Source organism: Anomaloglossus baeobatrachus, chromosome 3 (assembly GCF_048569485.1).
Source record: "Anomaloglossus baeobatrachus isolate aAnoBae1 chromosome 3, aAnoBae1.hap1, whole genome shotgun sequence".
Classification (NCBI taxonomy): domain Eukaryota; kingdom Metazoa; phylum Chordata; class Amphibia; order Anura; family Aromobatidae; genus Anomaloglossus; species Anomaloglossus baeobatrachus.
The window spans coordinates 535,270,682-535,295,208 of record NC_134355.1 but is presented as its reverse complement, the minus strand read 5'-3'; the positions used below and the strand labels follow the sequence as shown (position 1 = coordinate 535,295,208).

Here is a 24,527-nt window from a genome sequence, read left to right as displayed (position 1 = left end):
TAGCAGTAAGAATATATGGTTGGAGATCTAGAAGACTCTTTCCATTGAAAGTGAGTAAACTTGTAACAACAACTAGTGGAAAGCTTTAGTTATATTGTCTAAAGTTGTTGGACAGCTCTTGTACTCAATATTTAAAAAAGAAAAAAACGCACAAGAGGAAAAGTATTATATTTATACAGTGACAAGCAAAAGGATAACAATGTTTTGAACTTTTTACTTTTAGGCTTCATATCTCACCATCCACTACAGCTTTGCGTGTGAGGCTACCTTCATTTTATAGATATTCGTCTTTGCGGTCTCTCATATAAATTTAAATTGCAGCTATTTGGCATATGATTAGTTATGCAGATTCTTGTGATGCTTCTGAACTTTACTGTTTTGCTTCTGGTGTTTCAAACATTTTTTTTTCTTCCTGTAAACTACAAATTAAAACCTGTTATCACAGTCCGTAATAGCTCAGTGTTTTATTAGGTTGATTCCCAAGTGAAAAGTCCCTGGTGCGAATTGAAGAGCAGCTATGAAGATTTCCCAAGAAAGAAAAACAGTATCATCCAGCTCATCAATAGCGGTCTCATGGCCAAGGAAATTGCCAAACTGTGAGTGACATGACAATTGGAAGAATACAACATGAATTCCGTCCATCCATTCAAAAGGAAAGAGGAGGATGTTCAGGCAACAAATTGGCTTATCACAAGCCAATTTATCAGTTTTGGTGAGGCAAACATGGCAGTAGAAGTGTCTCATATGCTACGTAATAGTGAGATCACAGACATCTGTGAAAGCACCATGCAACGCATATTACACAAGCCTGGAATGGTGGTCCAAAAACAAGTTGAAGAAGCCTCAACTTCAATATCCTTTATAAGAAGCATCGGTTCGAGTTTACAAAAAAGTATGAAAAGTGGACAGTAGAAGATGAAAATGGATGATTAGGAGCGATGGGACAAAAGTCAATAGCTTTGGCTCTGATGGGTGCAAATGGGTCTGCAAGGAAGAAGGGGCTAATGGATCAAGAAATTGAAGGAATTGTCAAGTTTGGTGGAAGAAGCCTGATGATATGTGATTGTTTCACAGCCAAAGGCATTGGATACTTGACCAGGATAAATGGTGGTCTCAATCCTGAGCTATATGTTAGTATACTATGAAATTAGTTACTGGTACTCGAGTTTAAGTACAGTATGTATGTCGAGTAGGTTAATGACAATGAAGTAGAGATGCTGCATTGGCCCCCATAGTCCCCAGACCTCAACCAAATTGACCACTTGTGGGTAGAGTTGAAGAAAAGGCTGTATACAAACCCAAGTAAGTCAACCAGTATGCACCATTGGGAATGTGTAGAAGAGAGACCTGGGATCAGATTTCAGTTGAGACATGCTTGAATCCGATAAAATTATGCCCAGAAGGATAAACGCAGTCTTAAAAGACAAAAGAGAATTTACAAAATATTAACATAATAAAAATGTACATTTTTAGGAGCAAAACAGTAATAATGCAGTGATATGACAAAAATCTGCATAAGTAATCATATGCTAAATAGTTCCAGTCAAATTTATGTATGAGATAACCAAGATGATTGTCTATCAAATTAAGATAGTCTCACACTCAAAGCTGTAGTGGATGTGATATATCGAGCCTTAAAATTAAATGTTCAAAACATTGTTACAGTTTTGCTTGTCAGTATATCTACCCACATTTTTGCAAGAACAAAGTAATGTAAAAGCATTTTTCCTAAAAACGTAATGTGCTAATTCCCACTATGACAATGTTAATTCACAATGCCTACTGTTTGTACTGTATAGCAATGAACACTAGCATAATTAGCACTACTATTCCCTGTAAGTAATTTGACATGGTTGTGTCACAAGACCACTGCAGCTAATCGACATTTCTGATCAGCGGCAGCTAATTAGTATGTATTGAGAGCAGATATCTGCTCTTACAAAATAGTAAGGGGCTACAGTGGTCACATGACACAAATAGAGGAGGCTAATTTAATCAAATGGTGTTAAATTCTACTCAAATGTTTTTTTAAAAAATTTGCATTTTGGAGATTATTTTTTCATTATTTTTTTTTTTGGCGGGATTTTCACGTGTGTGTGTGTGTGTGTGTGTGTGTGTGTGTGTAAAGCATGCTCTTTGTTCCTAATGCTCTTTGACTGCTGTCCAGTCCTCCGTTCCAGGGCAACTGCAGTCAGGGGTTCACACCAGGGTTCAGGCCCTTGAGTGCATGGTGCATGTTTCATTACATAGATACAGCCAAACCTTCTAGTCTAAAGTGATCACCAGGATGGAGATGCAACATCACAGACGTGTAAAGGACTGGACTGGGTAATGTAAATACTATTTTTGCCTAAAGCAGCTAAACCCCTAAATTGAAGACTAATTATTAATTCTAACCACAAAAGTTAGTTTTTATATCTAAGTGGTGAATAAAATAAGGTTAGAAACACGTTGTACATGTAGTGATATAGCATTTCCAAAAATATAAAAGGTGGACAAAAAGTCTTTCTCCTGATGATGCCAGTGTGGTGAAAAAACATGTTGGGGAGGCTAATGAAATATTTTTAAATAGCTAGTGCAATGATAGGTTGTAATTAGAACATTCCTTACAATATGTCGACTGGTAGCCAAATAATTTGAGAATGACCTTTAGACACAAATAGGGCTAAAATATCCATGGACCAAGGTATTTTTGCTCATTTTTGGAGAGGTAATATCAATATAATCTTATTTTGTGCACCCCTTAGTTATTATAACAATAAAAGACATTGTGCAGCAGAGGCGGCCATATGGATAAGAGGTTAGGGGAGTATATTTATCAATTTTTTTACCTCTTTTGTCTATTATGCTCTGGGGTCTGGAGAGAATTTTAATTTTGTCAGATCCACTCATCTCAAGACACAACAGGAAGGAGAGAAGATTCAGATTAGACATTAGGAAAAACATTGTGGCAGTGAGGGCAGTCAGAGTGGAACAGGCGACCACGGGAGGTGGTGAGCTCTCCATCAATGGAAATTTTCAAGCGGAAACTGGATAAATATATAACTGGGATGATTTAGGAAAACCTGCACTCGCAGGGGGTTGGACCCGATGGCCCTTCAGGTCCCTTCCAACTCTACCATTCGATGATTCTATGAATCTATGAACAATATTGTGTCACCCACAGGGATGGAAGCACTTGCAATGGACCTTCTGCAGGAGTATAATATACATTGATTTTATTTTCTGTGGAGCGCTGAATTGATTAATCTGGGGTTATCCACTAATGAACAACACTTTACGAAACAGAACGTCAGCAATTTTATATTCAACAGTGTTTTCGAATTTGTAGAGAGATAACACAAAGATGTGTGTTGTAGGCGAGAGTTCCCTTCAAATACAAAGAACTGATTTAATTTTTTGTTAGAAGAAAGAGTTCACAAAAAGGATAAACCGACAAATACACATATCATCTGGCGCTATCTGGTATCTATTATACAAAGAAAACAGGGTCTTTTGTCCAAAAGCCTTTTCAACTTATTGTTTCTGTCCATCTCCGGTGTTTTTTCTTCTCTTTTTCTTCTTTTTTTTCCTACAACTCTTTAAGAATGTGTCAAACATTGTTTTCAGGAAAAATAACTTCAGAACATATTTAAAATTGCCAAATGTATTAATAGCATAAAGTGTATACAGTACCTGTTGCTAAAGCAGTTTTCTCTATCTGTTTTATGTCTGCTTTTTTAAAGCATTGATCTGATATTGAAATTCTCTTTGTTTAATTTTAGATAAATTATTGGTGGTAACTGTTGCAACGCGAGAAACCGATGGCTTCCATCGTTTTATGCAATCTGCAAAGCACTTTAGCTACAATGTGAAGGTACAGCATGTATTTTATTTGGGTATATTTCCATGTCAGAATATTGATATTAAATGTTTAATTACAAAAATCACAAGTCCTTATTTAGCAATGTATGTACATGTCCTTGATCTTTTGTGCCATAGTTTTCCAGATTTCTCTGATTTACTTTAAATTTGTCAATTGATTTTACGAATATGGCCCCAGTTCCCCTTGCGCATAGCTTGGAGAGCATCAGAAGAGATATGCTAATGACCCTTAGCTGCGAGTGTAAAGGTCCAGTCACACTAAGCAACTTACCAGCGATCCCAACAACGATAGGGATCGCTAGTAAGTTGCTAGGAGGTTGCTGGTGAGATGTCACACTGCGACGCTCCAGCGATCCCACCAGCAACCTGACCTGGCAGGGATCGCTGGAGCGTCGCTACACGAGTTGCTGGTGAGCTCACCAGCAACCAGTGACCAGCCCCCAGCGCCGCGTGGAAGATGCTGCGCTTGGAAACTAAGGTAAATATCGGGTAACCAACCCGATATTTACCTTGGTTACCAGTGCACGGAGCTACACGTGCAGAGAGCAGGGAGCAGCGCACACCGCTTAGCGCTGGCTCCCTGCTCTCCTAGTTACACACATCTGGTTAATTACCCGATGTGTGCTGCAGCTACATGTGCACAGAGCAGGGAACAGCACACACCGCTTAGCGCTGGCTCCTTGCTCTCCTAGTTACAGCACACATCGGGTTAATTACCCGATGTGTACTGCAGCTAAATGTGCACAGAGCAGGGAGCAGCGCACACTGCTTAGCGCTGGCTCCCTGCTCTCCTAGCTACAGTACACATCGGGTTAATTAACCCGATGTGTCCTGCAGCTACATGTGCACAGAGCAGGAGCCAGCACTGATAGTGAGAGCGGCGGAGGCTGGTAACAAAGGTAAATATCGGGTAACCAAGGACAGGGCTTCTTGGTTACCCGATGTTTACTGTGGTTACCAGCCTCCGCAGAAGCCGGCTCCTGCTGCCTGCACATTTAGTTGTTGCTGTCTCGCTGTCACACACAGCGATCTGTGCTTCACAGCGGGACAGCAACAACTAAAAAATGGCCCAGGACATTCAGCAACAACCAACGACCTCACAGCAGGGGCCAGGTTGTTGCTGGATGTCACACACAGCAACATCGCTAGCAACGTCACAAAAGTTGTTCGTTAGCAGCGATGTTGCTAGCGATGTTGCTTAGTGTGACGGGGCCTTAAGCCGAGGGTTATGCAACTGTGATCAGATCTCACAATCAGATCACAGCTGCGGAGAAGAGAGGAGGGGAGCACTTTCTCTCTCTTCTCTCCAGCTTGCCTCTGCGTACATTCCACTGCACTTGGATGACATGCGAGTGCAGTGCGATGTTTCACATGCATCCATAGACTCGTATGGATGTGTGTGAGCCAAGACTCGCTGCCAAATACAGCATGTTGCGATTCATTGCTCATGCCAATATGTTTTGCTATAGTTTTGCATTGGTGTGAGTGCAATCCAATGTGTTATCGGATTGCAATTGTCTGTGCAAAATGCATGTAGAATCGAGCCCTAAGATTGATGATTTCACCTTTACACTTTGTGCCATTCCTTCCTGGCAGCCTTGGACTTTCAGTTAAGGAGTGCGACCAGCATGATTTACTCACCGCTTGGTACAAAAGGTTGTGGCTGTAACTGCGCCCCGACACAGACTGACAGCCATCTCAGCATTGCACCAGTACAGAGTTGGCTGTCAGTCAGTACCAGGGTGTGGTTAGAGCCATCACTTTGGTTTCTGAGTGGTGATTGAAACCATACCTGACATGCCTCTTAACTGGAAATCCAATGCTGTCAGAAGGAATATAGTTAAATCTCTTGCAGCACTAGGGCTCTGTGCGGTGGCTGCAAGATTTTGCAACACTTTTGACTTGCAGATTAACCTTATGTCTGCAGTTTAACTGCAAATTTTTCCATGACTCTGTAAATGCTATCTATACATTGAATGTATGAAGTAAAAAAACTGGGGAGACAAGGCGTGCAAATAGGGTCTTAGCCGAGATACATTAAAAACATAAACAGAATTGTGCTCACCTCGTGAAAAGACACATCCACTTAAAAGCTTTGAAACAGTTGGAGCTGTCTCACGTGTAATCACCATCTGAGATTGGAAAAAAAGGGGTTAATCCTGCGTTGCTGATGGAATGAAGACAGAAGAGGTATTCCTGGAATGTGTTTTATTAGTCAATGCTAATGATGAGCCAGTATTCTTGCCACTGCTTGTTACCCAATCATGCATTGGGGTGCTCTGGTCCTCAGTGTTCTGCAGAGTATCTCAGGTGCCCAGATGTTCCATCGGTGAAACAATGACCACAAAGCACAGGCTTGCTCCACTGCATGCGGTTTTATCAGGCACTTCATTGAGAGGAAGTTGCAGTCTCTGTTTAGCCCCCTGCGAGAGCCAATGTTTTCAGTTGTAGTGTCCAAAAAAAAGAAAAAAAACAGCTCTCCCTCCCCCCAGAAATGCTCTGTATATGGCTGGCTATTTGTGTGCAGAGAGCCAAACTGCCCAATCAATGACTTTCATTATACTCATTACTTAAGTTGAACCCTTTCAGAGCGTCTGACCTGCTGGACTCGAGTAACGAGCACCTGAGCATTTTAGTGCTCGCCCTGCTCTAGTCCATGTGTTTCAGAGCGCTCGGACCCCTTCATTGTGACAATCACGTGATTGTCCCGATTGAGTCAGAGCACTCTGAAACACCTTGACTAATAAATCGCATTAAAGGAATACCTCTTCTGTCTTCATTCGATTAACAGTGCAGAATTAACCCCTTCCACTCCAACCTCATATACTGTGTATTTGTCACGCTCCCGGTGTCCCAGCACCGCTCCGTACCCACTGATCCGGTCGCACATGCATTGCACCGCTCCGTGCTCATTGATCCAGTCTCGTCATCGCACCACCGCTCCTTGCTCACTGGTCCAGTCCATGCGTCCACCAGTCACGACTGCCGCTTCCGCTCTTGCTCCTCTGAGTCCTGTTCTAGGTCTCAGGAGTCTGACTCTGACTGATGCCTCTGTATAGGACCGGGCCGCGCCCACTCACCTGGTCTTATAGGCCCAGCACTGCTGCAACAGTAAATGACCTGAGGCTGGGCTGGGTATATAAGACTGGCCTTTCCATGTGGGCGGGGCCTGATCATTGCTTGTGTTTCTTTGCTTTGTCTTGTGAGCTAGGTGCTCAGGTCCTTTTGTTCCTGTTTCCTGTATTACTGCCTTAAAGTACGCTGTGACCCTAGTGACCTGGTCCTGTCTTTGCTTCCTGATACCTGCACCGGTTCCTGTACTGTCCTATGGTACTCCATGACCCTGGTGACCTGGTTCTTCCCATTCCTGCCATGCTAGTGCTCCAGCTACCGTGCACCCTGCCCTCCAGGTGGGGTGCTCGGTCCAGTGGATCCACCTCCTGGGCCTACCAGTCCTCCCCGGCCCTCACAGTATTGAAATTAATTTATAGATGTGACAAATCTTCTATTGATTTTTTTTGCATCAGGGTAAAGTAGAATATTGAATGTAAATGAGTGTTCAAGACCAAATATTAATTTCACTGATTTCCCACCTATAGCATGCCTACCATGCTGAGGATAAACCGCTGTTTGTTGTTGTGCATTTCACCCGATAATACAAGAGAAGAAACCTGTGCCACATCGGCAGCAAAGTCTAAATGAAACGCTTTTTCTGTTATTTTGGAACTGACCCACATAATAGTTTACAAGTAATTGTGTCATGTTCATATACTTTACAAAAGAAAAGAATGTTACTCTTCACTCTTTTAACATGCACAAATATGAGAATTGCTACTGATTACATATAACCCTTTTGGACAATTTAATGCCATTGTTAAATACATTTCCATAAAGGCATTTGGTGGTCACTTTCTGGAAGTACTAATTATACATTAATATGTCTTGTAAGTGCATGAAGTTAATTTTTTTTAGGAAAATCAAAAATCGCCTACTATTGTCCATTTTCTTGAGAAATGTTTGGTTTCTATTAAATGCTCTGACTGAATCCAGTTGCGCCTAGATAACGTAGTCATAGCAAACTTTTTGAATAATACATTTGGCTGAAAAATACTATATTCTTTGTTAACTTGACCTCTGAATACATTTTGTACTTTTCTGGTGATGTGTGTTTAATTCTGATTTGGCTCCTAAATAGTCATAATCCTTCCGATGACCACAATGGATACTACATATGTTTCTTATCTTAATTCATCCTCTAGGTTCTTGGCAAAGGTCTAGACTGGAAAGGTGGAGATGTAGCAAATTCAATAGGCGGTGGTCAAAAAGTCCGTCTCTTAAAAGAGGCTCTGGAGTCCATTACTGACCAAGAAGATCTCATTGTTCTTTTCACAGACAGGTAATCATTGTAATATGAAATGACTAGGGCTTTACATTGAAAATCCTCTTGGAAGCTAATCAAATTAATCTTGGATGACAATCACACAAAATCGTATTGAAGTTTTATTTTATTTCACCCTTCTACTTTGGAGCTTGATAAATGGATGTTTCCGCACACAGTTTATTATTAGTCATAAACACATTGGATAGGCTCCTAGTTGGTCAGTATTACTTATTCATGCCTTACCATGAATACAGTCAAATATTTGAAAGTAATAAATGTATATGGAGCATTTTAGAATATATAATACATCAGCTTTTTTCTTCTTTTCTTCTTCCGGACAGTGACAACTGGTGCAGGTGATTGGCTTATATGATTCCTGTAATGTGGAATAAAGAACAGACTTTTGGGAATCGATCAGTGTTGCTTTTCAGTTCTTAACACAATCATATAGGATTAAAAAGCACAAGTGCTTTCCTTCCAAAACAGTGCCCCTCTTATCCAAGTGCTGGATCTGGTATTGTAGCCCAGGCCAAAACACTTGAACAAGCGTTAAATGCAGTGCATGGGCAAGCGCCTGAAAATGGGCACTGCTTCTGTAGGAAAGCGGTAATGTCACGTCATAAATGCTTTATAAGTGTTTTCTGGAATGCTTCAAAATGTGATAAAAAAGTAGAGAATATTATAAGATAAATAAATAATCATTACTTAGGCCAGTCACACTTGCGCAAGTCTCGCATCACATCACCCGTCAGGGCCACACACTCTCTGGACAGGAGCATCTCAGCTGCATAGAAATACATGCAGCCAACCCGCTATTGTCAGGAGTGTGCGGCTGTGCCAAGGTAAGGTGAGGCGATGTGAGACTCGGCGAGTCACTATCAAGTGTGACACTGGCCTTACTCCTTAAATCCCTATTACATCATCACCCGATGTAATGACCGCTTCAGCGGTGATGTGCCAAATTTTATGCAGATCTCATTGCTGAAGCCAGTGATTGACTGCAGTGATCTATTAAATGATGGAAATTACTGCAGGGCTGGCAAGGACCACTGAAACATTGATCCTGGAGTGTCGAAGGATTCTATGGACAAGTAATGTTCCTTTTATAGCATTTTGAGCTCATTGCTTACCACTTTTTTTCAAAAATCGGAAATCCCTCTTTAACCCCTTCAGCAATTTCAGGCCCTTTCCGTTTTTGCGTTTTTGTTTTTTGCTCCCCTTCTTCCGAGAACCGTAACTTTTTTATTCTTCTGTCAATCTTGCCATATGAGGGCTTGTTTTTTGTGGGACGAGTTGTACTTTTAAATGAAACCTTAAGTTTTACCATATAGTGTACTGGAAAACACCAAAAAAAAATCCAAGTGTGGAAAAACTGCAAAAAAAGTGTGATCGCACAATAGTTTTTGGGATATTTTATTCACCGTGTTCACTATATGGTAAAACTGATGTGTGGGTGTGATGCCTGAGGTCGGTGCGAGTTTGTCGACACCAAACATGTATAGGTTTACTTGTATCTAAGGGGTTAAAAAAATTCACAAGCTTGTCCAATAAAAGTGGCGTATGTTTTGCGCCATTTTCCTAAACCCGTAGTGTTCTCATTTTTTGGGATCTATGGCTCAGTAATGACTTATTTTTTGCGTCTCGAGCTGACATTTTTAATGGTACCATTTTTGCACAGATGCTACGTTTTGATCGCCTGTTATTGCATTTTGCGTAAAACGTGCAGCGACCAAAAAATTTAATTTTGGCATTTTGAATTCGTTTACCAATCCGATTGATTGATTTTATATTTTGATCGGGAATTTCTGAACACGGCAATACCAAATATGTGTATATTTTTTTTTAATCCTTTAATTTTCAATGGGGTGAAAGGGGGGTGATTTGAACTTTTAGGTTTTTTATTTTTTTTTATTTTTTAAAACTTTTTTTTTTTCCTTTTTTTTTTTTTTTTTTTATTTTACTAGTCCCTCTAGGGGCTATAGCGATCAGCAATGCGATCGCTCTGCGCTATCTGCTGATCACAGCTACACAGCTGTAAACAGCAGACATGATCACTTCCTGATTCACTCGGCTCCGGGCCGAGTGAAAACGAAAGTGACTTGTGATAGCTACAGGCGTCATCACATGACCCTGTGCTACCATGGCAACCATCGAAAGTCACACGATCACGCACGTGACTTCTGGTGGGGGCGGCGGTAAGTGAAAATCATGGCCACACGCATATACATCTCGCTGCCAGACTTTGACAGCGAGATGTAAGGGGTTACATGTTGCAATTGGAAGCGATTCCACTCGTAACATGCAGGCACACATGTCAGCTGTTGAAAACAGCTAATATGTGCGCGGTTTGCCGCAACCTGCCCACGGCAGGGGGCGGGGATTAACCTCATACGATCCATGATGGATAGATCAGTCATAGGTCGTGTAGGGGTTAAAGGAAATCTGCCGCAAGGTTTTTGCTATGTAAGCTGAGGACATCATGAGGTAGAGGTTAATAAGCAACTATGCCTCCCTTATCTGTGTGCTCGCTATCTGTGTGCTCGCTATTCACAGTCTCTATAGAGAGCCTCCCTGGGCTCCACTACATGCTTAAAACTCAATTCTTTGATAATGTGAGAATGGCTGCAGCCAGTAATCTAAGTGATACACTGTTGGATTCGGGATCTCTTTGCCTACGTTATGTTGCTGTCAGATGAGGTAGCAAAAACCTTCTGATAGATTTCCTTTAAGGAATTGCATCAAGACTTTTTCAACAATTTTCAGAAAATTCCAGTAACACAATGATAAACCTTTATTAGATAAAGCCGTTGGGTTAAAATATAGAAATTCAATAATTTAGCTCTATGGGGAGCCCGTATTTTAACTTGCTGTCTTTATCTCTTTGAAATATTATGCTAAACACAGGCCAAGGCATGTCTCTACTATTTGTTGGATTTCTAAGAACAAGACCTTAGTAATGTGCTGTACAGAGGTCTTTTTTGTCTTCATACAAATTTCTCTGTTTTTATTTCCCCCCGTGAGGTTTTCTTACATATGTACAAGAGAAAAACGTGTCTTATACTAATACTTGTCACTTATGATCTTGTTATTGTTTCTACTGAAGAAACATACAAAGGAAATTCCAAGGGCACTGACATCAATACACCTGTAGTTTTACAACGTCTCTTTGATTTATAGAAGTGCGGCATAAATGTGCCTTATTACAAATCCTAACCTTAAACTTTGCAGATATGCTCTAATACTAAATTAAAGCAAAATAGTTCATTGTATTCTTCATTTTTAACCTTTTCCAGCAACAAATGTTCTTAATTTAAATAACTTGTGAATGGCATAAGTCAGAATTTTGGCCTTTTATACTTTTATACAGTAAATGTCTTTTTCTTGGTTTGTAGTAGAATTATTTATTTTGTATATTTAATATACAGATTACAATTTAATACAATATAATAGAACTTTAGTTGTATACTACATTACAAATTAATTGAGCACAAATATTTTATGACTAATTTATATTAATCATGCACTTGACAAATAAAGTATTTACATGGCTTATATTGGTGCTCAAATCTGGTGCAGACATTTTTGGTGCAGAAAACAGCACCAAAACAACTTAAAACCATGTTTGTGTTTTTTTTGTCAAGAGGTACAGATTTAATGCTGATATCTATACCCCAAATTCTTGCACCAAGTCTGCATCAAAACCGCATCACATTTTTATATGCATTTTTTTGCCAGAAGATGGAGATTTAGTGCAGGAATTTGATGTACAAATTTCAGCACCAAATCTTCAACTCCTTGCAAAATATTGCATCAAAATGGCATCTCGTTTTGATGGATTTTTTTTGCCAGGAGATGCAGTATTGCTGCAGGAATTTGTTGTAAAAATGTCAGCACCATATCTGCATCTCTTGACAAACAAATGTGGTTTTCTGACAGGAGATGCAGGTCAGAATGAACTCCAGTTCACCTGAGGTGAGGTCACTGAGTTCAATGAGGTCCTCTGAGGACAGTTTATCTGCAGTCACAGGTGGGGTCTCATTGGAACCTCAAGCTGTGACCACAGATAAACTGAGTGATGTCATTGCTCCCAGCTGCGGCTCAGTCAGTCTCTGCCTGCAGCAGGCAATCATGTTGTGTGCCCGAGCGCTGCCACTGTAGGATGTAGCTGAGCCGGGATCATCGTGGGACCTCATGTGGATTATATCAGAACTGAGTGTTTGGCGTTAATACAGTTGAGAAAAAGGGTGGTTTTTTGTATTTTATTTCAAATAAAGGATTTTTTCGGTCTTGTGTTTTTCTTTTCACTTACAGATTAGTATTGGAGGGGTCTCATAGACTTCAGTTACTAATCTGGGACTTAATGGCAGCTGGGAGCTGTCATTAACCCCTTATTACCCTGATTGCTAACGCACCAGGGCTAGTGGGATGAGCCCAGTAAAATTGGGATTGTCACATCTAATGGATGCAACCATTCTGTAGGGCTGCGGGCTGCTATTTTTAGGCTGAGGGGCCCAATAACCATGGACCTTCCAAGCCTAAGAATACCAGTCCCCAGCTGTTGACTTTATCTTGGCTGGGTATCAAAATTATTTATTTAAATTCAGAAAAAAAAGCCGCATAGGGCCCCTCTTTTATTGATACAGAGCCAAGATAAACACATGACAGAGGGATGCAGCCTGCAGCCATATTCTTTATCTGCACTGGGTATCACAATATACGGGGGACCCTACTCCAATTTATTTATTTTTTTCACCACTTATAGGGATGGAGTCAGCATGTGTGATTCCAACCAATCACATGTGCAGTCACACAGGGTGGGGACATGGTCTGACTACAACCAATCACAGATGCTGGGACTGCTGCTAGGTGGGTGAAACAGTGAATATGTATGCAGATTAATGAGCGGACCCGTAAGACGTCTTACAGCGGCGTGGGAGACTCGGTAAGTAGAATGCTCCTGCTTTATTCCCTATTTTCTTTTTTTCATATTTTTTTTTAATTATCCGGGTGGCTGAATTTGAACAGTTCCTTGAGAACTCGGTCTACGAGGTCCAGGCACGGACACTAGGTATCTGGTATGGACCCTTAACTTTACAGTTCTGGTTCGCCCTGTCACTACTTTTGATAAATTGGGCTGCATTGCCACTGATTACCACTAGAGGCTCCTATTATGTGTCCCCAATTGCCCTTTACTAAGTTGGCTGATGTTGAAGCCGTCCTGTTTTCTTTTTCGGTTTACTTTATGCCACATGGAACTCTCACTCATTGCTTTAATATCCTATTATGGTGAAGCACACCTGTAATCCAGTGGCCAGAGTAGCATGAGCTAAAAATAGTAAGTGGTAGTTGAAGTTAATTTAAGTTGCATTAGAAATAGTAAGAACAATCTGGGAGGAGTGGGAACAGTCTGGGAACAGTCTGAGGGGGAACAGTTCTGAGGAGTGGGAGACTGGAACTAGACGAAAAGCTAGACACAATGCTCAACTGAAGAGTGAGACTTCAATGGGGCTTGAAGTAGGCCCAAACTGGAAACAAAATGGCTTCCACAGATTCAATATCGGCCATCTTGGTTAATGGCAATTTTGCACAAACACCAGTTGTAAGAAGTGGAAATGCAACACAATTTATCAAAATAAATAATGGCTATAGGATACTTTACACGCTGCAATATCGGTACCGATATCGCTAGCGAGCGTACTCGCCCCCGTCGGTTATGTATCACGGGCAAATTGCTGCCTGTGGCGCACAACATCGCTAACACCCGTCACACAGACTTACCTGCCCTGCGAGGTCGCTTTGGCTGGCGATCCGCCTTCTTTCTAAGGGGGCAGTTCACAGCGACGTCAAAATGCAGCTGTCCAATAGCAGAGGAGGGGCGGAAATGAGCTGCCGGAACATGCCGCCCACCTCCTTCCTTCTTTCCGGTGGACGCAGGTAAGGAGATGTTCGTCGCTCCTGCGGTGTCACACATAGTGATGTGTACTGGCGCAGGAATGACAACCAACATCGCACCTGCAGCAGCAACGATATTAAGGAAAGTAGCGACGTGTCAACGAGCAATGATTTTTCACATTTTTGTGCTCGTTGATCGTCTCTCCTTGGTGTCACACGCTGCGATGTCGGTAACGGCGCCGGATGTGCGTCACTAACGACGTGACCCCGACGATATATCGTTACCGATATCGCAGCATGTAAAGCACCCTTATGAGTGGTCAATCTGCCATAGGACAACAGAATTAGGACATTGAACTTATGTGTGTATTGTCGGGGGTTGGGAACATCTGATGTGTTTCCACATAGAGGAGAGCATAGTAAAATTTTCACATTAAGAATCATAGAATGGTAGAGTTGGAAGGAACCTCAAGGGCCATCGGGTCCAACTCCCTGCTAGTGCAGGCTTTCCTAAACCATCCCAGCTATATGTTTGTCCAGTTTCCGCTTGAAGATTTCCATTGATGGAGAGCTCTCCACCTCCCATGGTAGCCTGTTCCACTCCCTGACTGCCCTCACTGTCAGAAAGTTTTTCCTAATGTCTAATCTGAATCTTCTTCCTTTAAGTTTCATCCCATTGCTTCTTGTAGTTACTTGTGCTAATGAGAATAGGGTTGTTCCCTCTGCACTGTGACTATCTTTCACATATTTGTAGACTGCTATTAAGTCTCCTCTCAGCCTTCTGTTTTTTAAACTAAACATCCCTAGTTCATCTCTAGTTCAGTTGTTCTTCATATTACATGGTTTATAGAACTTCTACCATCTTGGTTGCTCTTCTCTGGTTTTCCTCCAATATATCGATGTCTTTCTTGAATTGGGGTGCCCAGAACTGTACACAGTATTCCAGGTGGGGTTTGAACAGGGAAGAGTATAGGGGAATAATTACCTTTCTTGATCTAGATTCAATGCTTGTCTTGATACATCCCAGAATTGTGTTTCCCTTTTTTGCTGCAGCTCCGCATTGTTAGATTATTAGACATATCATCTATACTTGGTGTCAAATATCAAAAATTGTTTTATCCTCCTATTTACTTACAAGTTGAGAACTCTTATCTTGAGCAACTCAGAGCTATTGCAGTGTCCTTCCTTCATGGTTTCTGGTGGGTCATGCACTCCATCTGCACACCAGAAACATTCAGATATCAGTGGTTGTTCTGAGTCTACATTGTTATGACTATATTTACTGTATATGTAGAGATAACCATGCATTTGAACTAGTGCATAGAAAAGTGATAGTGGTTATTAGGAGACCTCTCATGGGAAAAGAAAATGCTGTAATTTTGCAAGATTTATAACAGTTCTTTGTCAGGGACTTAAAAAATGAGCAGCTATGTAGAAATTGATGGGCTGCACAGAGGTGACTGTTAGGAGCTATCTCTTTCACGGGTATAACTACTGTGCACTGTCGGCCAGGGTTTATTCAAGAACCGTTGGTCGAGTTTTATGTAAACTAGCTGTGCACTATGAAAGACAAAAGCTCTAATTGCAGGAGAATAACAGCCGATAGAAAAAAGCAAGTCATTAGCAAACTTGCTTATTTTCATGGTGACTAATTAAAGCACTTTATTACCTTGAGTACATCTTTTAAATGAAATCAGAGCACCATAATGTACAGCAGTGTCCCGCAACTCCATTCCTCAAGAGCCACCAACAGTGCATGTTTTCAGGATTTCCTTAGTATTGCACAGGCAATGGAATTATTACCTATGCAGATAATTAAATTATTACCTGCGCAATACAAAGGAAATTGTTACGGGGGGCTGTCTGATTATAAAAACCAAAGGGATATCAGACAGTCAGGGTCCACCATGCAAAGTCTCTGCTGCAGACTATGGCAGAGGATAAGGGGTATATAAGTGTGCCACTGTTAAAAATAATAGCACACGTGCAGAGTGCAATACCTCTGTTAAACTCACAGAGGAATATAATTAGAAAATAAAGCAATTCCTCCCTTACTTGGAGGGTGTGTGGAATGGTCTCTGTTAAAGATCACAGAGACAAAAGCAGTGAGTGTGAAATGGCACCTACCTAGGTCCGTTCCGCTAGTGGTGCCAGGAGACGGACAGCAGCGTAAGCCGCACAAAGCTCCTACCTGCGTTCGCTCCACTAGTGTGCGAGGACACGAACCACTAGATATGGCACCTGCCTAGGTCCGCTCTTCTAGTGGTGCAAAAGAGACGGACAGCAGCATAAGCCGCACAAAGCTCCTACCTCTGTTCGCTCCCCTAGTGTGCGAGGATACGAACAACTGCCAGACGCAGTATAAGGAACGTTACCCTAGCGGCAACGTCCACCTACGAGTAGAATCACAAGGCCCAGCCGGACCATGTGCCTCAGGCACCTGCCTATGTCCGCTCCACTAAGAGGTAAGGATACGGACTGCAGCCAAAGCTGTAAGGTATAAGAACGCTACCCTGCCGGTAGCACTCACCTAACATAGCCAGAGAGATGCCTAGAGGGACGTGCACAGGGCGTCTACCCTCATGCATGAACCAAGAGGACTGAGCGCCGGGCGGCATGCGTCAGGGTCTTATATAGACTCTGTGCCTCATCCAAGATGGAGGACACCAGAGCCAATCCGCTGCCAGAATGACAGCAATGACGTCACGCTGGCCTATCACCGAGCAAAGCGTCACAAGCACATGACCAGCGACCAATCGGCATAGAAGGTGTCAGAGACATGTGACCTCGTGTCAGCGATGATGTCACCCGCACATGTGCAATGGCTCCAAGATAGGACTTAGGGGCACTTTGCACACTGCGACATCGCATCGGTGGGGTCAAATTGAAAGTGACGCACATCCGGCATCGCATGCGACATCGCAGTGTGTAAAGCCTAGATGATACGATTAACGAGCGCAAAAGCGTCGTAATCGTATCATCGGTGCAGCGTCGGCGTAATTCATAATTACGCTGACGCGACGGTCCGATGTTGTTCCTCGCTCCTGCGGCAGCACACATCGCTGTGTGTGAAGTCGCAGGAGCGAGGAACATCTCCTACCGGCGTCACCGCGGCTTCCGTAGGATATGCGTAAGGAAGGAGGTGGGCAGGATGTTTACATCCTGCTCATCTCCGCCCCTCCGCTCCGATTGGCCGCCTGCCGTGTGACGTCGCAGTGACGCCGCACGACCCGCCCCCTTAACAAGGAGGCTGGTCGCCGGCCACAGGGACGTCGCACGGCAGGTGAGTGTGTGTGTGAATCTGGCGTAGCGATAATTTTCGCTACGCCAGCTATCACCACATATCGCTGCTGCGACGGGGGCGGGGACTATCGCACTCGGCATTGCAGCATCGGCCTGCGATGTCGCAGTGTGCAAAGTGCCCCTTAGTCTCCAGCGCTTGCACATGGGCAGTAGCAAGAAATCCGGACATAGTCTCCAGAGCCACAGCAACCGTAACAGAAATCCTGAAAAAATGCTCTGTTGGTGGCTCTTGTGGACTGGTGTTGGGGAACAGATGTAGAGAAAGGGAATCCGATTCCAATGATATCACTTATGTTGCTGCTTTCTGTAGATTTCATTATCTCCTGCTGATGAAACTTTGATTTTATAACTATTGGAGTAGTAAACCTGCTGCCATGTTGTCCTCCATATTGCTGGGCTCTGTGTAGCCCCAATTCTATTATGGATTGACCGCTTTCTGTGTACACTGTACATTGGCAGCTTTCTACTAATTGGTGTACTGCAGCAAGCTTCTTAATAGGAAAAACGTACCTGGAATCCAAGTATTTGACCCTGCATCATGCTGCTTTTAGATGGGGTAGGTAAAACCTGGTGACATATTTATTTTAAGGGAAAAAACTAATTGGATGACCTATACCAGTGAACACTTCCTTAAATCCTTAAATTATTTTATGTTTAGATCCCAGCAAATAAAAACTGGAAAAACTTCAACTTTTTTGTCTTGGTATGGAAAAATGTTGTACTTGATCCTTGAGTTCTAATCCTGATTTTATTTTTTTTCTGGATGCAGTTGAAAAGATGCCAACATATTAACTTAACGCGTTTTAAAGTTGCAGTTGTTAGATAGATGTAAAGATGGTAACATCATCTTCTGGCTTTAATATGTAATTCACCTGAAAGTCCTCCAACTTTCAGTATAATAAGAGAATCCTTTTTGGAGTATAGTTGTAAAATCTTCTGTTTCTGAGCCTTTCTGGCCTGTAATTGCTCTGCTCACCGCCCTGTGAATTTGCTCATTTGTTGATAGTTGGCTTGGTTTAATTTTCCCTGAGACGATCTTCATTCCTAGAATATTTCCCTCCTTATTGCAGATACCATACACTGATAAGTGCAGTAAATGTAAAGAAAATATCAGTGTAAAAACTATAGAAAATAGCTGAGGAATATGTTTCCACAGTTTCTAACCATAACAAAGCCCTTGTATCACACAATTCATAGGGGCCCTGTTCAGAAATAAGTAGATGGAAATTCTTTCTTCCTTTTTTGAGAAATTTATTTTTCTTTTTCCTTTTAGTTATTCACTAGGATGTACAACCTTGGCACCTATTAAAAGGGTATTGCCGCAAAATTATAGTGATTTTCTTTATGTAAAATATGGAAAGTCTAAACACTTTTGAATCAAAAATGCATGGCATTTCAGTAATTACCAATCAGGGTAATCCAGTGTCTTCGTGCTTTTACCTCCTATTGCTATTTACGTCTGCCTGTAGTTCTATAGATATCAGTAAGATGTGCACAGAGACCTATTTTGCTGTAAAAGCATATCTTTCTTTGCACACACAACACATGCATGGTTTTGCCATTGACGCTGTACATGGCGATCATTTTGTAATGTAATGGTGGTGATAGTCTCCTGCATGCTGGGGATTCGGATTGCTATGTTGCTGGCTGATTATTTCTGATCTGAGCCAACGACGCTGTCACTGTGTAGGCTGCATAGTGCATAGCGAGGAAGGAGAGACACAGCAGGTATACAGTAGTCAACAAAACAAGCAGTATGATTTTACTAGAGTCTGACTTTTTTTCAGTTCTCTTTACCTTGTGTATTCAGTTCTCTTTAGCTGTGAGGGGCATCACTGTGTGTGTATGGAGGGGGAGCATCAGTGTGTGTGTGTGTATGGAGGGGGAGGATCCCACTTTGTGTATGGAGAGGGAGCATCAGTGTGTGTGTGTGTGTGTGTGTGTGTATGGAGGGGGAGGAACCCACTTTGTGTATGGAGAGAGAGCATCAGTGTGTGTGTGTGTGTGTGTGTGTGTGTGGCATCACACTGCATGTGTGTATGGAGGTGGAGCATGACATTGTGTGTGTGTGTGTGTGTATATGGAGGTGGAGCGTCACAGTGTGTGTGTTGAGGTAGAGCATCACATTGTGTATTGAGATAGAGCATCACACAGTGTGTTTGTGTATGGAGGTAGAGCATCACATTGTGTTTGTGTATGAAGGTGGAGCATCACATTGTGTTTGTGTATGGAGGTGGAGCATCACATTGTGTTTGTGTATGAAGGTGGAGCATCACATTGTGTTTGTGTATGGAGGTGGAGCATCACATTATGTTTGTGTATGGAGGTGGAACATCGCATTGTGTTTGTGTATGGAGGTGGAGTGTCACACTGTGTGTATTGAGGTGGAGTGTCACACTGTGTGTCTGTTTGAAAGTGGAGAATCACACTGTGTATTGGTGGGTGTATGGAGGATGGGCATCACTGTGTTTTGGTGTGCATATTGCTGGAAATGATTATTTTTTTTTACTAGGAGTAGACATATTAATTTGAGTTTATTGTATGTCTACTAGTGAACATACCAAAAATTTAATAAGCCTCACCAATTGGGTTCCCATAGTGTTGATTTATACTGGGTATAATTGTGTTCAAAATAATAGCAGTGTGAACAAAAACATGAGTTAAGTCCAAAATCTTTATAATAGTTTTTATGTCCATGCATTGGGAACATTGCACACTGTTTTCTAAATCAAAACGAGTGATGAGTAATGAGTGATTCACTACTAACATTTAAGCAGAGCCTGAATGCCTTTCTTGAAAAATGTAATATTACCAGTTATGTATATTAGATTTTATGACAGGGTATTGATCCAGGGAACTAGTCTGATTGCCGGATGTGGAGTCAGGAAGGACATTTTTTCCCCATTGGAACTTGTTTGCCACATTGGGTTTTTTTTTGCCTTCCTCTGGATCAACATGTTAGGCTACGGGTTGAACTAGATGGACTTAGAGTCTCCCTTCAACCTTAAAAACTATGATACTATGATACTATGATGATGAAAACATGCAGAGAAATGTATATCATGTTTAACTAATTTACAGAAAATATAAAAAAGTTAACATCGGGCTGATCAAAAAACCCAGTGTCTGCATTAGTCTTTACATACTCAAAATCTGTCCTCTTTTATTTAGGATTTAGCTGTGAATCGATAGTCTAATATTTAGTTGTATAATCACTGTGTTTAGAAGTGCTTCATATCTATGTTACGTGCTTCATATCTATGTTGCATAGTTAACCAACTTATGGCTCCTGTCAACTCTTATTCCAGCCCAAGATGCTTTGACTACATCCCGCAATGTACTTGCATTTGTTGGCTTTGCCTCAGAAACAACATTTTTTATGTCACCCCACAAGTGTTCTATCAGATTAAGGTCCGGGGATTGGGCTAACCACTCCATAACCTCAATTTTATTGGATTGGGACCACGATTTTGCTTGTTTACTGGTGTGTTTTATGGTCAGTGTCTTGTTGAAACACCCATTTCAAGGGCATTTCCTCTTCAGCATAATGCAACATGCAACATGACCTCTTCAAGTATTTTGATATATGGAAACTGGTCCATGATCCCTGGTGTGCGGTAAATAGGCCCGGCACCATAGTAAAAGAAACATGCCCATATTAGGATGCTTGCACCACCACGCGTCACTGTCTTCAGAGTGTACTGTGGCCTGAATTCAGAGTTTGGTGTTCGTCTAATGAACTGTCTGCAGCCCTTGGACCCAAAAAGAACAATTTTACTTTCACCAGCCCACATGATGTTTCTCAATTTCTCTTAAGGGCGGTTGATGTGTTCTTTGGCAAATTGTATCCACTTCAGTACATGCCAATTTTTTTTTTTCTTTTTTTTTTTACAGTCTTACTTTGCGGGGGGGGCCTCTTGCTAATAGATTAGCTTCACACAGACGTCTTCTTACTGTCACAGTACTGACAGGTAACTTCAGACTGTCTTTGATCATCCTAGAGCTGATCATTGGCTGAGCCTTTGTCATTCTGGCTCTTCTTCTATCCATTCGAATGGTTGTCTTCCGTTTTCTTTCACGTCTCTCTGTTTTTGGTTTCCATTTTAAAGCATTGGAGATGATTTTAGCTGAACAACCGATCATTGTCTTCACTTCTTTAGAAGTTTAATCCTCTCCAATCAACTTTTTTTAATCAAAATACACTGTTCTTCCCAGTAATGTCTTGAATAACCCATACATGTGCTGACTTCACTCTTAAATAAGGGCCACCTGATTCACAGCTGTTTCTTCATGCAATGATTGACCACACTCATTTAACTCCATACTACTATAATTTTACCTCCCCCCCCCCTTTTTAATTAATTTTTTAAATACACGGACTCAAAAACTGTGTCTGGAGGTTTTCTAAGAATCTACTGCACCAACTGAAAAAGTGTTTGACATGTGGTATTAAAATTTATACCGAAAACAGTGAATAATCTGGTTAGTCATATTGGACTGATATTATTTTGAACACTACTGTATATCGGTCTTCTCTATTTTATCCCAGCTAACTCACACAGCAAATGTACCACCCAGTTGTTGGTTGGGCTGCTCGGATCCGGGATCGTGGTGGCTCGAGGAGCCTGGACCCGGGTTGATGGACACTTTGATCCATGAAAAGGGGGTATTTACAGGGGAGACGTTCGTGATGCCACCTGTTGGTTGCGGTAATGGGAGTACTGCCACTGCTGTAAGGAGTACCGGGGCAGATGGAGTTAAGCAGCCTGATGTTAGTCCCGCCACAGGTAGGGATGGCCCCAGGCTCAGGGGTTTTGGTGGTTGTTTGGGAGAGCAGGGTGCAGGAGGATCAGAGTACTTACTGTAGGTAGTCGTGGTGCAGTATCAGGATTACAAAGGAGACACACACACGCTGCAAGTAAACCAAACTCTCTGTGTATCACAGTCACTGCCAGGAGCCCGTCCAGGTATCCACTCCCACCGGTGTCACTTGGTAATCCGGAGCACACCTCAATGCACAATTTAGTTGTCTGTTTGTGATCCATTGGCTTGAAGCTGTTGGGGCCTCGCTCACTATGTGTAGTGTAGCTGTGCTCTTGATGACTGGCACTTGGGATTTCAGTGGGTTGCTTTACTGGAAAACCCTATCCCCTGCAGTGTGCTGATTGTGAAGATGTAATTTACCCTCTCACTGTATATGCTGTACAGATTCCTATTTCAAGCTGGGTTCATTGTCTTATTTGAACTACTTCTGTGTACATTTCTATTGTTGTAGGTAATCACCCCCCTAAAATGCAAGGTTATATCCTCTTGAGGCACTTCCATCCCTGGGAGTAGGGGGAGGTGGGCCTAGAGTCCAACTAGTGTAAACTCTGCTTACCTGGGAGATTCAGGCAGAGTGAGCTGAAACTTGAAGGGAGCAGGAGCTCCAGCCTGTGTGGCTGTGGACACGGACGGAGCTAGGCCTGTGTGGCGGCCCGTGGGATTGTGTGGAACTCTTTGGACTACTGTAAGGACGATTGCTTTGTAATCCGGTCCGAGGATTGTCGGGAAGGGCCCCCGAATCTGTTTTACGTGGACTTATCGTGTGCTGTTCTTGCATTCCTGTTAATAAACCTGTTGGATCGTCCCTCGGCCTCGTCCATCCTTTGCTCTGTTGTACACCCCCGTCACAGCTGATGCCTTCAATCTCTGAGCTCTTTGGGAAGTTCATGAAGATACTCGCCCTCCCACGTTAATTATCAGGACGTTTAATCGGTTCCTAACCTAGGGTCCTGTACCCCGTTGTGCTCGAGTCGGTACCGGTCAGTTTATTTTGGGCTTGCTGGTGCCGATAGTCCTCCTAGACTATGTCCGTTGCACCCTCTTCCAATGTCACTGCCACCGGTCCCCAACTCCTCTGGTCCCTGACCACCGTCTGTTACCCAATCTCGGTCTAGCTCCCCAGGAGCTCACTCTCCCCAGCTCCTCACTCTTTGAGGGCTCTCACTCGACTCTCTTTCTACTAGACTCACTCACTTCCCTCCCACCAGTCTACCTGACCACTAGGTGGGTGACCTTTTCCAGCTGGACCAACCCACTGGTGTGTTTGACAGGTCATGATGTGAGGTATTGATTGGGATTTGTGGTGCTGATGGTAGTGACACTGGTTTCTTAGGAACCTGGAACCATGGGGGGTAGGCCCTGCACCCTGGGTGACAGGATGCAGTTCCCTGTGGCACCCTGATATATTCAGGGGCGCCACACAAGTAATCAGATATTGGGCTCTTGATATATGAGCTCTGTAACATGAAGTTATGGTCAACTGAGAGCCAATAAGAAAAGTCATAATAATCTTCCTTTGGTGACCAACCATAATTTATGGCGCTCTATACATTTACTACTTATGCTTTTGTAAGGATCACAAGGGATGGGGTATCTAACTGCAGGCAGATGCCAATTAGACAGGTTCCTTAGGGTGTGTGTAGAACATTGACCTCTCCAAAAGATTTCCCTTTAGGCTCCACCTTGCTATATGGTACAGGAGGAAAACATTTACAGTTTAGTCAAGGACGGATAAAGCCTAGTACTTTTCTTTCCATGTGTCTGGAGCCCACTCCTAATGTGCTGTCTTGTCTTTCTAGATGTCTTTTTCCAAAGTTAAAATCTAGCTTTGCCCTTGTCATCTTCGGTTTCCCACAAGCTCACTGCTTACTCTATGGACTTCTGACTTTTTTCCACTAAAGTTGCTTCCTTCATAGTCTTGGTCCTAGGTGTTAACAGTTGTACTCAAGTTTCTCAACCATGAATCAGTATCTGGTGCAGTTTATAAGCATGCAATCCACCTCACTCCTTAACACACCAACCCTAGCATAGCCTTCTCATTGCTTCTCAGTCTTTCACTTCTCTTGTAATTTACTTATATAGCACCATTAATTCAACAGCACTTTACATACATTGGCAACACTGTCCCCATTGGGGCTCACAATCTAAAGTCCCTATCAGTATGTCTTTGGAGTGTAGGAGGAAACTGGAGAACCCAGAGGAAACCCATGCAAACACTGGGAGAACATACAAACTCCTAGCAGATGGTGTCCTTGGTGGGATT

The 24,527-nt window shown here is 42.4% G+C and overlaps 1 protein-coding gene across 2 annotated transcripts in view; it reads left to right on the top strand.

Annotated features, from left to right (window-relative positions):
• Window positions 1-24,527, top strand: part of PLOD2 (procollagen-lysine,2-oxoglutarate 5-dioxygenase 2) — a 215,454-nt gene that overhangs the window by 59,186 nt on the left and 131,741 nt on the right. For both annotated transcript variants that reach the window (XM_075340789.1, XM_075340788.1), the window contains exons 2-3: window positions 3,765-3,856; window positions 8,124-8,260. In XM_075340789.1, coding sequence (XP_075196904.1) covers window positions 3,765-3,856; window positions 8,124-8,260 — 229 coding nt within the window. The remainder of the gene's footprint in view (window positions 1-3,764; window positions 3,857-8,123; window positions 8,261-24,527) is intronic.